The 17,273-nt window shown below is 31.0% G+C and overlaps 1 protein-coding gene and 1 pseudogene across 1 annotated transcript; both read left to right on the top strand.

The window, feature by feature from the left end:
- The first annotated feature begins 1,130 nt into the window (after positions 1 to 1,130).
- Positions 1,131 to 13,209, top strand: LOC145258262 (uncharacterized). The gene is made up of 4 exons (XM_080116244.1): positions 1,131 to 1,501; positions 4,663 to 4,844; positions 11,455 to 11,522; positions 13,034 to 13,209. Exons 1-3 carry the CDS (start codon positions 1,394 to 1,396, stop codon positions 11,510 to 11,512), a joined length of 348 nt encoding a protein of 115 aa, XP_079972370.1. The 5' UTR covers positions 1,131 to 1,393; the 3' UTR covers positions 11,513 to 11,522; positions 13,034 to 13,209.
- A 3,411-nt stretch (positions 13,210 to 16,620) lies between these two features.
- On the top strand, positions 16,621 to 16,737 carry LOC145258566 (5S ribosomal RNA; annotated as a pseudogene).
- Positions 16,738 to 17,273: the final 536 nt, after the last annotated feature.

Below are 17,273 nucleotides of genomic sequence, written 5' to 3' on the forward strand. Positions count from 1 at the left end.
ATTAAAACTCTCAGTGTTTTCTAAAGTGATTAATATGTGCATTATGCATGTGTGTGTGTGTGTGTGCCGAGATGCAATATCTATACGATGGCGTGTGTGTTAGTTTTAGTTTCGGTTTCGATTTAAGCTGAAGGAACTCAAGTTATATATATATATATATATATATATATATATATATATATATATATATATATATATATATTATTCTGACACTACATTAATCGAATTACTTAGATAAATATTTTTGCAGATTTAACAAGAGCTATAATAATATCTGAGCATCTCCATTAACGCTGAACATCCACAGAATGCCAATATCAATATATTAAATATGGATGAGTCCGCTGTGGAATTTCCAGAGGTCCCGTTATTATATATATATATATATATATATATATATATATATATATATATATATATATATATATATATATCGAGAAAAAGTTTGTATAGACGATAGAGGAATGCTAAATAGATAAATATAGATATAATTAAAATAGTACGAAAGATATTCAAATACATAATTGTGAACAAAATTACGTAATAGAGAGAAACGTATACATATGTGTATGTCTTTGAGTATATATACAGAGAGAGGGTGAGAAAAAGAGAGAAAGAGGGAGAAAGGCATATGAAGGGGTTTTCATGGATTCACATAGAGATAGATAAATTATGAAATATATAGGGAAGTTAAGTAGACATATACACATATAGGAAGTGGCAAAGATAGATTTGTAAATCATTCATTTAATATATATATATATATATATATATATATATATATATATATATATATATATATATATATATGGGCGTGTATTGTGTGCACGTGGGTGTTTGTCTGTGTGTGAAATTATTATTAAAAGATAAAGTAGTAAAAGTTTTATCTTTTAACAATGCATAAGCAAACTTTTAGAGATGTGCATATGCAGTCCATGCGTATTGTCTTATAACTGCTATGAATTTCTATATGCAAACTATCGTCAACAATTCTTACGCGCTTGATTTGAAGAATCCGTGCTCAACATTTTTGTATCTATTCTAATGTCTAATTCAAACGACATTTCCGCCATCTTGCCCGCCCGCAAATCGACCTCGAAACTGAAAGCAATCTTTCGGGATTTCTCGTCCATTTTCTCATAAGCAACAATGTATGAAGATGACGATGCAATCTTTACGATGACAAGTGATTATTGGGGTTATTGACACTGTCATGTAAATCCCAATCTGACGTGCCATTTTCAATAAACATTTTGGACACAGGGGCAACTCGAAACCCCAACACGTCTCTCTTCATCTCCTCTCTGTTTCTCTCTTAATTGCGTGATGTGTTGAGACCTTTTTTGTTTTCTTTCAATTTGTACGTGATGATAACCTTCAGAAGCTGGCAAAGATGGCTGCATCTGACAGCTTTTTTTTACAATTAATGGTGTATAAATACCAATGTTGTATTCACTTCAGCATCATTCAACCAGAATCCGTTACTGATACCGATTCACAGGTAAGACAACAAATCCATTCCGTAGATTATTTTCCCAATTTTTCGGTGCTTCAGAATATGTTTTTAAATATTATCACAAATATTGAATTGATTCTTTAAAATTCCTCTTTAAAAATCTATCAGGCAATTGTGTTTATTTGCAAATAGAGTAATCTGGTATGAGTTGATTGCCAAAGCATATGGTATTTAGGATCGAAATTAATGGATTCAGAAATAATCATAAAATTGAAATTAAGTACTTAAGAATGTATCTTTGAGAACTATCAGATAATATATTTAACGGAATATGTTTATACACACACACACACGCACACACACACACACACACACACACACACACACATATATATATATATATATATATTAACAGGAAATTTATGGTCACAGCTTGTAATTATTTTTCGTGGGTTCAATTTGAACATCTTAGAAAACCAAATAATCTCATAAAATATTTTATTAAATGATTAAAATATTTTTCTGAGAATTTTGTAAGGTTAATTGGAAAAAAAGCAAAGAAATTTATAACATATTTTATTAAATGTTTAAATAATTTTATTTTCTGTGCGTGGATAGCTTTTTAATTTTTTTTGTAAACACTTTAGTTTTAATCGATTGCACTTATTTGATTATCTAATATGTAATAGAATGATTGCAGAAATTCTCTTCTGGACCAAAATACTGTAGGTTTGTAACAACATATGCTACATACAAATTTATTATGTCAAGATTATTATCCACTTTCTTATGTAACTTTAGAACGCCATTATAGACACATTTGGTCGTTATAATAAAATCTTACATTACATCCTAGGAGCAACATCATCGCAATTGCAATATCTTTTGTGAGGTAGCTCCTATTTTCCCCCTAAATCTACAGCTCTCTTACCGCACCTTTGTAACTGGTTCATACATTCATATACATAACATTAGCTTTCCAGCTACCGTTTACAAAATAAAAATTTCTCCCTTCAAAATTTCGTGCTTTTCTTATTGACTGAGAACTGACAGATGCATTATTCGGGAATAAACTACTTATGCAAAGAAACGAACGCGTCAGAGGTTTACAAAGATGGCATCTCTCTCTCTCTACACAAAGCAATCATTATATATATATATATATATATATATATATATATATATATATATATATATATATATATATTTAACCAACTACAAAAATTCTTAACCGTTCATGATCGTAATTTTACGTATTAATACCCTTTCCCTTACCTACACACACACATTATCACCATGAAACTAACCCCCTTAAAAAAGTCCATCCCGGATACAAATATAATTAACATTTACGATTAGCATTGTTTTTCTTCGATTCTTCATACCAAACAGTCAATGATGCTATTTTTTTTTGTTTTTATTTTAGTTTCTTTTGTAACGGGTCATTCGCTTTTCGTTTTTTTTATTTTTTTATTTTTTGCTTTGAATTCTTTCCCGTACCCACCCTAAAAAATACAATCCCTTAAAACATAAACATTTACGGTTAGCATTGTTTCTTTTCCGACTTCGATTCTCTTTACCAGATACTCAACAATTTCCTTTGTTTTTTTTTTTATTCAGTTAACTATAATGCTTGACTCTAACATTCAATCATAACTGTAAATTGACATTTTATGTACTTCAAATTATCGTTATGTGTCATTTTAAATCCTTTAAACTGCCAACTCCTTACTATTTTCTAAGTGCGTGCGTTTGTGTGGGTGCGTCATCGTGTTTCTCCGTGTGTGTAAGTATGTGCGTGTTTGTGTTTTTGCGCGTGTGTGTGCACGTGCGCCTTTCTTTGCGTGTTTGCTTGCATATTTTCGTATTTGCGTGTGTGTGTGTGTGTGTGTGTATATGTGTGTGCGCCTGTGTGTGTGCTTCCGGGCGTGCTTGCGTTTGTATTTGTGCATGTGTGTTAGTGCTTCTTTGTGTGTGCGTCTTCTTTGTGTGTGCGCGTGTGTTTTTTGTGTGTGTGCATGTTTTTCCCGCGTGTGTGTGTTTTTTGGTTTGTGCTTCCATTTGTGTTTGCGCGCGCGCGCGCGCGTGTGTGTGTGTGTGTGTGTGTGTGTGTGTGTGTGTGTGTGTGTGTGTGTGTGTGTGTGTGTGTGTGTGTGTGTGTGTGTGTGTGTGTTTCTAATACTTGCATCAACTAAACTCAGGCATGGCAACGCGTAGTCGGGTGCGTACAGTAATACAGTATAAATTGCCAAATGATCTATAGCGTCTACGCATCTTAAGATGAAAATGTATGAGTTCAGAAATAATACAGTAATATAGTATAAATTGCCAAATTATCTATAGCGTAGAGCATTTTAAGATGAAAATGTATGAGTTCAGAAATAATACAGTAATACAGTATAAATTGCCAAATGATCTATAGCGTAGAGCATTTTAAGATGAAAATGTATGAGTTCAGAAATAATACAGTAATATAGTATAAATTGCCAAATGATCTATAGCGTAGAGCATTTTAAGATGAAAATGTATGAGTTCAGAAATAATACAGTAATACAGTATAAATTGCCAAATGATCTATAGCGTAGAGCATTTTAAGATGAAAATGTATGAGTTCAGAAATAATACAGTAATATAGTATAAATTGCCAAATGATCTATAGCGTAGAACATTTTAAGATGAAAATGTATGAGTTCAGAAATAATACAGTAATATAGTATAAATTGCCAAATAATCTATAGCGTAGAGCATTTTAAGATGAAAATGTATGAGTTCAGAAATAATACAGTAATATAGTATAAATTGCCAAATGATCTATAGCGTAGAGTATTTTAAGATGAAAATGTATGAGTTCAGAAATAATACAGTAATATAGTATAAATTGCCAAATGATCTATAGCGTAGAGCATTTTAAGATGAAAATGTATGAGTTCAGAAATAATACAGTAATATATAGTATAAATTGCCAAATAATCTATAGCGTAGAGCATTTTAAGATGAAAATGTATGAGTTCAGAAATAATCATAAAATTCATAGGAATATAAAATATTCATAGACCTTATTTATATGTGTGCTACTTAGAATTTACAAACGTTATCAATTTGGCCAATAACGAACCCGCTTATCGATGCCTAAAATGTCAGAATTTTATTTTATTAAACCGCGTTAATAATTTCTGTTCATTTTATTATGTTTGTTTTAATTTTAGCGCAATCAACTTCCACCGATAATCATGCAGAAATCAGTCTTTCTCATTCTCCTGGTAGCCGTTATGTTCACCGGCGAAGTCATTTCCCAAGAAGGTCTCCTGGCTGCCCCCAAGATTCCCGGTGAACTCTCAGATTATTTGAAAGCTCTCAGTGATTATTATGCCATTGCCGCCCGACCCAGGTGAGTTTAAATTCTGATTGATTTGAACTTTAGTAATTTACAGGAAACAAATCGAATTTTATAATCAATATAATACTCGTTCATACATAAAATGATTAGTATCGTCTTGAGTTTGGAATGATCATTTGAATTATACTATTTTAATTTTAATATAAAGCCTGCTTTAAAGATATGACTCTATTATAATATACGTTGGTATATAAATGTTACTGCATGTATTAAAATAATTGTACTTTGAAACGTATAAGTCATTTATACTGACAATTCTGAATTATGTCGTGGACGCGTAGCATATAGTGATAGGCTCTAAAAAACACTTCACACTTGGAAATGTATCGAACTGTCTGTGCAGACAACAGTCGGTCGATGTGACATTTATTATTTAATTTTAATGTATATTCTTAGTGCCGATGACTATCTCACTGATGTAAGAATAATAAAACATATATATATGTGTGTGTGTGTGTGTGTGTGTGTGTGTGTGTGTGTGTGTGTGTGTGTGTGTGTGTGTGTGTGTGTGTGTGTGTAGAGAACTGTATATGAAAATATCAGTAAAGAGCAGAAATAATTGTTGGTTTGTATAGCAAATAAAACTGAACCTTTTCTTTAGATGAGCATAAAAATAAAAGAGCGGTGAATATATATATATATATATATGTGTGTGTGTGTGTGTGTGTGTGTGTGTGTGTGTGTGTGTGTGTGTAAAGAGAGAGAATTTTTACTCACAGATTTGATAATCAAATGAATAAATGTTATATTAAATATTATAGTGAGATAATATTTGCAGGACGATCTCAGCCAAAATGGAAAAGCTTAATATATAAAATAGAGCAAATATAAACGTAGGTAGCATATATATATATATATATATATATATATATACATATATATATATATATATACATATATATATATATATATATATATATATATATATATATATATATATATATATATATATAACTTGAGGTTGCTATTTTTCAAAGGTAGGGTAACCAGTGAAATATAACGAGGATAATACAAGAGTGCTCAATACGGCGGAAGTAGAGAAAGTTACATTTTCATTTTGTCTTTACATAAGCAGGTATTTGTTGCTACACAGTGATGGGCATGTTTCAGTCTTCTAGTATTTAGGAACTAGGGACCTCTTCACGCAACAACGCTTATTTTCCAAAGCGGAATTATATATATAATCGGACTACGTTGAGAAAATGGCAGTTATTCTCAATGATGTTTCGAAATTCCGTAAACTCGGTCCTGTCGAGTTGACGGATAATACTTGCAAGAACGAGGCAAATTACAAAGACGTCTACTTGCATTATTTAAAAAGAAAGATTTTTGCAAGGACGTCTATGACAGGATTAGACCCTCTGGTTCACAACATCCTAAAATGTATGGTCTCCCCAAAATACACAAGTAAGGTGTTCCACTGAGACCTATTTTATCAATGGTTGGTGCGGCACAACATTTTTTGGCTCAGTGACTTGTGGAAATTCTGCAACCTGTGCGCAAGGTATATACCACGCACTGTATCCCTGATTCTTTTCAGTTTGTTGATTATGTACGCGGGTTGGATTCTAATGCAAAGACATCTTTTATGTGCTCATTTGATGTCTCTAGTCTCTTTACCAATATACCGTTGGATGAGACTATACGTATATGTACCGACGCGCTTTACGATGGTCGCCTGACTGCTCCACGTTTTTCTAAAGAGATTCTTATTGAACTCATTTTAATGTGCACAAAATCTGTGAAGTTTAGTTTTTGTGATATTATGTACTGTCCGGTTGACGGGGTTTCAATGGGGAGTCCGTTGGCCCCAACTTTAGCGGATATTTCCGTCGGGTACAATGAATCCGTTCTGTTTAAATCAATAACAAAACCTACTGCATATTTCAGATATGTTGACGACACTTTTGCTCTTTTTCCATCGCAAAGTGAAGCGTCGATATTTTTTGATAGGTTGAATTCTTTGCATGGAGCTCTAAAGTTCACTATGGAAAGTGAGAAGGACAATTCGCTTCCGTTCTTGGATGTTCTTGTCGAACGTTCAAGGGAGGGGGGGGCTGTCTCACTACAATGTATAGAAAGCCGACATTTACTGGCCTATATGTTAACTGGTTGTCTTCTGTACCAAAATCACGTAAGGTTGGCTTAATTAATACTTTGGTACATAGAGCCCTGATGATTTGTTCAGCTAACAGATTTGACGCCGAACTCGATAAAACCAGGGAAATATTTATCAATAATGGTTATCCTGTTGACCTTATTGATGACTGTATTTTCAAAAAGGTTGCGGATTTTAAATCCCCTAAGAAAAAGCTTGGACCTTTGAAATGCCCGGTTTATTTAAAATTACCGTGGATTGGAGAAAAAAGTAACAAACTTTCCAAACAGATTCGCAGAAGTATTTATGACTGCTTTTATTCTGTTTCCTTGCGTTTGGTATATACTACAAGACCTGGATTTCCTTCTTTTCGCAAGGATAGTTTGCCTTACATCCAAAATAGTAATATTGCATATCAATTCCAATGCCAGTACGATGCTGGTTATGTTGGGCGAACATCCTTGCATCTTTTGACTCGTATAACCCAGCATGTTCCATCGAAGATCAGACTGGGGTCTGGTAGTCTCCCTCCTTCTGCAGCCTTGGACTCTGCTATTGGCCAGTATTTGGTTGACAACCCGTGCTGTGCCGATAGATATAAAATAGAATGGTTCGAGGTGCTACATAGAGCGGACTCCAGAAACCATTTAAAGATTTTGGAGTCTGTCTCTATCTGTCTCTATTGCTGTGCGGAAACCTTCTTTGTGCCGGCAGAAAGAAACATCTAACGCATTGTTTCTCTTTGGAGAACTGTGAATCTTTTCTCCCGTTTCCTCCCCCCTCGTTGTGCCAATATTTTAATCGTTTTTTAAACGTTAATAAACTTTATTTTAGTGTCCCTGTAATTTTGGGCACATTCAATAGTTCCCCATAGAACTCTTTACTTTCGACATAGTATTAATATTTTTACGCTATCGATTTTCTCCTGATGAGATGATAGCCGAAAGAGCTCTCGAGAGACTTCCGCCCATTATATTTAAAAATGTATTTAAATTCTGTACCTCTAAACATTTATATATATATATATATATATATATATATATATATATATATATATATATATATATTTGCTTTTTTTACTTGTTTTTAATAGGCATTGACTCAAGAAACCATGCTTTATGCCGAATTGGTGTTTAAATATGGTTTGATTTATGCTCATTTTTTTTCATTAAATACTACTCCCCATATTAAACCTTATTAATCTCCAACTGTAGATGTAACGGATACTATAATGTTTTGTACGCTGCACCGTATCCTTTAGAAAGATTCATATAAATTTTCAGCTAGATCGGTTAAAGAATTTAGATATATTTGTATCAAATAATATTAATATCAAATATATTCTCCTACCGGTGACATGTTTTGCTAACTGCATGAAGCTACATCGTCAGTGTATCTAAGCTATATAATATATACATAGCTTAGATGTATGTATTATTTGATACATGTATCTAAACTCTTAATTTAATCTTACTTTTAAACGCAAAGGGTTCAAAAACCAAAATCTTTATCTTGCCTTCGATATTATTATCAATGTTATTTTGTTTAATAAATCTATTTTGAATCAAAATTGTTTTTTAAAATGGAAAGGATAAGAAATAAAATCAACAGTTCAGCTTAGCAACCTAAACAATTTTTTAACTTATTTGTTTATATCATCGGATTACTATTCAGCTTAGCAACCTAAACAATTTTTAACTTATTTGTTTATATCATCGGATTACTATTAATAAAGCACGTAAATTGCCAGATTATATAAAAAAAACTATTTCAAGTTTAAAGATTTTATGCATAGAATTTTGCTTTCTGTATAAATTTAACGCAAAAGATTCCAATTGCGTTGATATTTTCGGAAGGTTCCTCTAAAATATTTATTCAATTTCATTTGTTTTGTTGTTGTTTTTATTCAGCAGAAATGTAATGATTCAGTTTTTAATAGGAAACACTTTATGTAAAAGTGAAGTAAAATTATTCTCTCTATACGAAATTCGAAAATTTATTGATAAATATTTTATGTATTACTTTAATCATGGCTAAAAATTTGTAGAAAAAAATGAAAAACATATAATTGTTTTACGTAAAACGTAAATAGATTGACAATATTCGGAAGAATTTAATTTTTCATTTCAGTAATAAAACATAGATATTCTGTTTACGTTTTTCGGACTGATTTTCATGTTATTGCATTTTTATAAGTTTGTCGACACAACAGGTTGGAGGCATTTTCCTTTTTTTCGATTTGGTGCACCTGTCTCACTTATCTCATACACGTATTTTCATAAGTCGATGTATTTTTTTAAGCATTTTAATAATCATGAATAATTGGAATAAATAGGAACCTACTTAATCAGTTATTTTTTTTATTTTACTTTTATATAACATTTAAACTTAAATTACGACGACCACTTAAAACGAAGCGTGAAGATTGTGCTTATTGTTAAAAATTAACCCTCAAATTTCGGTTTAAAACTTAAAATAAATTATGTTTTTACAAACAGAACTTGCAATTAATAACAAAAAGGCGCAGATAAATTGCAACAGAAACAATCCTCTCATTGTCTCTTTTCGGTCTAATCTGTTAACTTTAGATGCTTGCATATTATTTTTGTACGTATTTGTTTCATTTGAATATGGTCGCTTTCTAGAGTGGCAGAAGATGACTTATCAATATTGGTAGTAGAAGATGGTGCACATATACTCATCTTACGGACCAAAAAATCACGAAGTTTTAATCACGAAACTGTTAATATATTTATTACAATTTAATGAAATATTAAGTGAAAATGGAAACAATATTTTTATGTTGTTACAAAGAAAATACAATAAATAATTATTTGACATTTTCATGAAACTTTAAGACAATTAAATTTTTAATCAAGAAAAAATGTTCATTCTCAATTAAGTTTCATGAATAAATATTTATTTTTGAATAACAAACAATATATAATAATATCAAATAAAATCAACTCACTGATATCAAATAAAAACGTGTTTCATTTTTTTAAATCATTTTTTTTATTTATTTTATATGCTTTTTGATGAAATCAAGATAAATAATAATTTGTTTTATTATAGATCAATGATAGTAAATTAATGTTTTCTAAATGACATTGGATGCTGCAATTTCAACACTTTTCGGTGTTTTGCGTAAACTGACCAGAAAATTACGACAATAACACGGTCCTTATTCGGCATAAATGCCCATTATTCAACAAAAATGAAATCATTGGAAATAATAAGTAAAATATAAGATTACCACCGTCACTCCTGGAACAGTCTGCCAGAGGAGGGAGTGATGATGCCTACCCTTGGACAAGCATTCAGACGGTATATATATATATATATATATATATATATATATATATATATATATATATATATATATATATATATATATATATATATATATAAACGAATTTCTGTGTTTACATTACTTATTGGTCTTTGTTGCCAATAAAATTAATTGATTGGAAAATGTTTTCTTCAAGTCCAAAATTGATACGGTGTGGACTATGACCATCGCGGATCCCGTCTCAAGATGTTTCCATTCAATCTGAATCTTAACGATGAAAATATAAACTTGAACTGAACCATAGCACTCCTCGAAATTCTAGTTCAAATTCAAGCAGGCCATACATACATTGTACTTTTTACGATGAAAATTCGAACTGGACGATGATGATTGACATTGAAATGCAACAAAGTGAGCGACATAAGAACACAGTCCGAGGTGAACTTTTTCCTAGTTGGAAGTTTTAGAAAACAAAAGCTTAACGAGTTTATTACTTTTCTCTGTTTACCTCATCAGAAAAACAGATTTAAAACGTCTTTTAATGTGAAGAAAATCCACCTTCCCCAAAAATAGCACTTTGCATTCTGACAAAACTTTTAATTATTTCATCTTTAATTTTCACGGTAAAATATGAAGTGATATCAGAATATATCTACTACACTTTATCCCTTGCCATGAAGTCAAGGAGTGCATTTACTCTCCCTCGCCCATCGCGTAAAAATATGGCACGAAACTGGAAAATGAAGAGACTATAACAACGTACAATAGGCGCTGCCTCCTGCCCCTTAAAACTTCCCGAGACAACTTTCGTTGTAATTCAATGTTCAAAGCGAGAAAGCAATCATTGGGAGAGTAAAACTATATTGACTTGAACAGAACAAAAATGTAACAGCTCGACAAAATAGCTCAGTCCTTGTTACATTGGTTGTATAATCGACTGATATGATTGGCATAAAAAAGGGGAAGAGTTTTATTAGCTGCGATAAGTGCCTCTCACCTGCGGCGCTCTTTCGTATGAGATAATATCAAGTGAGCCTACTTTTCGAATTCGTACTGTGTGTGTTAAGGATGCTTTTACACTAAAAAGATTTTATGTCATGTTGCCCTCGCACAGAGACAGCTCAGTTAAAATTTGCAGTATAAATACAACTGCACGGTTTATGCATACGCTTTCTCCTTTAATAAAAAGATTGTATTCATTTACTTTTAAGGTTTGGACGCAGTCTTAAACAAAGATCGGCTTACAGAACATTGGCAGATGACGCATAAAGACAATATGGTAAGCATTGTTCTTCATTCTATTATTAATTATACATTTTTTAACATTCCTTATTCTAGCAATAATCCCATTTCAATTTTTTATAGAAAACATTATAAAACGTATATCTATCTCTCTCTCTCTCTCTCTCTCTCTCTCTCTCTCTCTCTCTCTCTCTCTCTCTCTCTATCTATCTATCTATCTTTATATATATATATATATATATATATACATATATATATAGAGATACAGCCACTCTGATGAGTCGTAGACGACGAAACACGTGTCAGTGGATAATTACATTTTAAAAATAATATATATATACAGCTTCCCATGTGGGGGTACCAAATTGGTTAACAGGTAAAATTATTCCCAACTCGCATTTAGGTAAAAAATGCATTTTTGTAAATTATTGAATTCATTCAAAACATATCGCTAAAATATATAGTTAGAGAGAGAGAGAGAGAGAGACTAATAGTTGTACTTACCTGGTGTTTCCGGGATGTAATGACAATTTAAGTTTATACGTTTCATTTGTTTGCGGATTTTGTCACTTAATGTAGTAAACTTCTATGATATTCTTTAATAAAAAATTATTCATTTCATTTGCTGATTTTTATTTATGGGAGTTATTTTGAATATTTTATATTACTTATAACACGGTACAATGATAACTAATGAAAATTACTTACTTAATTGTAAGTTTAAATGATATTTAGGCATGATTTTAAAATGCAAGATTTCTATATTTTAGATTCTTACAATCACACAAAATTTGCAATAGGATTGTACAGATCAATTTCTGTTGAATATTTCATCAGACAGTCACTAAAATGTTCTTGTAACTTGATTATTTCACTACGATGGTCTTAAATTGTATCCACTGAATTTCGAACTTGATTCAACAATGTCTTCCAAAAATCTATTCATGCATGAGAATGGTGTTAGATTTAATTGTTTTAATTCTTTCCTCACAATAACTGCCAAGTATAAGGTATACTAAAAACTATTAATTATTCAATGGAATCGTCATTTTCTTTAGTACAGTAGTACAACATATATCGTATTCCTTTTTTATTTCGTTTTTGTAAACATTTTAATTATAGACTTATTTTAAAATTATTAATAAAAATAAGGAAATAAATACAATTTTTATTTTGTTTTTATTAACATTTTAATCATAGATTTATTTTAAAATTATAAATAAAAATAGATATAAATTTTTATTTCGTTTAATCAACATTTTAATCATAGACTTATTTTTAAAAAATATAAATAAAATAAGGAAATAAATATATATTTTTATTCGTACAGAAAGCAAAATAAATTGCAATGTTCGTATAAATTCTTGCATTTTCTCAATTGTAAAATAAATTCTTGGTGTAACTGAATCATGAAAATATGAATTAAAACATTTCTTTAAACTTTTGTATTTTTCTCATCAAATGTGTTAAATATTTACTGACATAGCGAAAAGATTGCAAATGGATCGGCTGATATATTTAATAAATATCTTTTCCCTTTTCTTTCAGATTGATTAGGTCGGAATAATTTGAAATAAGGAACAGAAATAAATTCGCTTTTCATGGAGTCTTTTTTGATTGAACCAAAATTTATTTAACTGACATTATGCTAGTCAGAACTTTTCAACTGGTGTTTGTATTATATTGTTGACAAAATGGAATTAAATAAACACAAATGAATTTTACTACATGTTTCTTGTTTTATTTTACATGTGTTAATATTATTATTATTATTATTATTATTATTGTTGTTGTTGTTGTTGTTGTTGTTGTTGTTGTTATTGTTGTTGTTGTTATTGTATCAGGTGATCGTGCAAACTCAGATTTTGTATTATCACCTAACGAGACTTGATTTTGAACGAGATTGAGACTGAAACATGTATGCACATGTGTAACTAATACTCTTTTTTCTAAGGATAGGAAGTTATACTATAATACAGCTCTACCCGGAGTTTAATTGTATTAGCATCTTGGAAATTGCAACCATTTCAATTATCATAAATATAAAAGTCATTTCATGCACGTGCATAAGTTTTGCAAACTCATGTTAAGAATTTTATCGGATAAAAAAGAAATGAGTTTGCAAAGCCGGTCTATTTGCTAAACACCAATTGAGTTAGCCTAACGGTCACCTTTTCTTTGCCTTTCTCTATTAAATACTCAACATTTCAATGCAGGCAACACTATTACCATCTAGTAATAATTAACTCAAAATACGTTGCAAATACAGATTAATTCATTTAACTGATTGAGTTAAAAATTTAAGTTTAATAAAGTGGGTGGAAATCTTTTCCCTTAAATAAAAATTAAGATATATTTTCCACCGGTTTTAGTCGAAAAAGTAAGCGCAAGAAACCAAGAAATGTGAGGCTAAATTATTTTATTGCTGGTCTTTCATTCAAGTCCTGGGTGGCTGGTGGAGAGAGGAGACGAAGTGAAAAGGCGGGCTTTAAATATGCGCGTTGTCGGGGGAATTGGGGTTATTGCCTACCAAAAAAAAATGTCAACAATTTTTAATGAGTGTTTCCCCCTTTTGTATGTTAGATGACATTCTGAGATAATTTAATTTTAAAGTAATTTTTTGAATACGAAATTTAATTGGAGCTCTGAAATGACATGGAAATGTTGACACGTTGATGAATACGATAAACTCCTTACAACTTTTATATAATTTTATTTATTTAAGGTAAAGTAAAATTTGTGTATACATACGTTTAATATTTTACTCTTGCAGGTTAATTTATTTGGGAGTTTTTTTAAGATAACAATAGGTAATTTCACATTCAAGCCTAGTCTACACTTGTCTAACTTTCTACATGTGCTGACTGGCAAAACAAAGAAAGCATGAATAAATAATAACAACAACAATAACAAAAATGATGTTTATAATAATATTATTATGTTTATAAAATAATATTATTATGTTTATAAAATAATATTATTATGTTTATAAAATGATGTTTATAATAATATTATTATGTTTATAATAAATATTATTATTATTATTATTATTATTATCAACTAATACACTAGTATAAAATAAAATTAAGTGAAAACATTCAGATTAAAACAAAGTCAGTTCCTAACACAAAAAATAAAGAAACAAATTCCCGTAAAAAAGAACAAATAAATAGCTGAATTAGATGAGAATGCACCTTTGCCTGATAAACGCACGCCGAACAGTGACGATAAATGGGTATACGAGTGACAAAGAATCTGCTTGGCTGAGTAGCAAACCTAGTACCACGAAAACATTCTAAAGAACATGCAGCAACATTGATTCAATGCAATAGCTTAAAGAATTCTCACGAGCTTAAGACTCAGACAATTCTGTGTAGCCTAACTGCTTTATGTATTTTTAAAACATACTACATATATATATATATAGTTTTTATTTTTATGTAAATACAGTCATATATTGCTACGATGTGCAGACCGTTTTGCACATCGGTCTGCACAACGAAGCAAGATATGACTGTATTTACATAAAGAAAATTAAAAACTATAATTTGCTCTCTTTGATTGAGCACTATCAACGACGCTTGTTGAAATTCAATCATTCTTTATTTTGGATATCTTTCAACCTGATATATATATATATAACAAAGGATTTTTCTTACGCCTACAGACACTCGTGTTTTATATGTGCAGAAAGTGATAACTACTACTATTCGAGAAATTCGAAGCCACCTACAAAGTCATTTTTCACTCCACAGTTATTTTATGACGGACTTTTTCGATGTGTCATAGCTCTTCGCCACATAGTATCCAACCTAATTATAAATCGAACTTAAAACCATTTAGTTGATATTCACAGTTCTATTCCCCGAGCCACGGGATCACCGCTCATAAAACATATATTCATGTCTTTATATAAGCATTGATTGCAACTTTTAAAACACCCAATATTTTTTGCTGATGAGGAGATTTTGTTTTAAAAAAACTAAATGATGAAATTATTGTCCAAGACTTATTGTCAATCTCAATAAAAACATCGTTTCCGAAACGATCGTACAATTTATTGATAGTGTTTGTTCTTCCTTATGCAACCGATTTTTAATTTTTAATTTAAATTTTAACTTACCAACCATCTTATTTAATATTAAAATAGATGTAGGATATATATATATATATATATATATATATATATATATATATATATATATATATATATATATGCCTATCGAGCTTATTACAACGAGCAGTGTTTTCTTTTATTTTAATTGTCCTAATGAATTTACTAATACATTAAAATATACCCTGCTTTTCCCACAGTTGTTCTAATTCCCTTAATATATATATATATATATATATATATATATATATATATATATATATATATATTAGGTTTGTCTTTACATAAGCAGTAGTTTGTTGCTACACTGTCACGAGCATGTTTCGGTCTACTAGTATTTACTAACTAGAGACCTCATCAGGAAACAACCCTCATTTTCGAAAACGGAATTCTAAATGAAGAGCGAAAATTAATCCTCAGCAACAGAAGGCTTTTTTTAACAGGTCATGAGGGTGAAGATTCAGCTTCGCGGAAAACAGGGTTGAATTGGGTGCGAATTTGTTAGTTTATTTATTCTCGTATTTGTTTATTTATTTATTTATCGGTGTCTTTATTCATTTTCGTGTTGGCGTTAAGGGTTAGGGTTTGTGGATTGAGGAGATTGGGTTCCAAATCTAGAGCTATGCAGATGTTATCTTCAGCAAGCGAGAGGCTCCTTTGTCTGTAGTTCACCGCCTGTCTGAGACTTTCGATGGCCAGTGTGTCATAAAATTCCCTTTTTATTAAGTTTATTTTAATTTAATATACTTATATCTGAGAAAAGGTTAGGAATTTATGCAGGTGTGTTGAATGTTGTTTAGGCTTCCAGTGAACGGTTGAAGGGAGGGAAGCGGGTTAGAGACTTAAAAAAGAAAGGAAGGAAGGTGGTAGGGGGAGATGAAATGGGGAAGAAGGAAAAAAGAAAAGGGAAGAAGGAAAGGGAAAGAGAGGGTAACATCATTTAATAGCTTTGTTTTATCTTAAAGAAAATCACACACACACACACACATATATATATATATATATATATATATATATATATATATACGGCATCATCGCGTTGACACACGGGTTCTCGTCAGATCACCGAAGTTAAACAACGTTGAGCCTGGTTAGTACCAGATGGGTGACCATTTGGGAATTCTAGGCGCTGTATGTGCTCCCCGCCACGTCGGAATTTGTTTCCAGTCGACCCATACTTCACTTACCACTGGTATTCAACAATATCGTCAGAGAGGTGTGGTTGGAGATTGCGTACATCGTGCCACAAAAGATTTCACGCACAAGCAACCCTTCGTGGGTATCCATAGTTTGTCCAAGACTGAAGGAGCTTATATATATATATATATATATATAAGTCGGTCAATTTAGCTCTTATGCGTAGATCATCGTATAACGATTTGATCACTGTCTGTCTGACGTAATGAACATTTAAATTAAAATGTTTAAAATTCAACGCTATTTCACACGGTTAATAGTAGCCGAATGGATACGGCCTCCGCTAATCGAGCCAGAGATGTCTCGTGTCGCGGGGTTCGAATCGTTCGACTGGTAGTAATCGTGACACCCTACACTGAAGAATCCCGAAAGGATGAAACACTAGTGTCTGTAGTAATTATTATAGTAAAAAAAAAAATAATAATAAATATATATATATATATATTACATAATAACATTTTTTTAAAACACCGGTCA

This window comes from Euprymna scolopes, chromosome 33, assembly GCF_053919585.1.
Source record: "Euprymna scolopes isolate OS-2025 chromosome 33, ASM5391958v1, whole genome shotgun sequence".
Lineage (NCBI taxonomy): Eukaryota > Metazoa > Mollusca > Cephalopoda > Sepiida > Sepiolidae > Euprymna > Euprymna scolopes.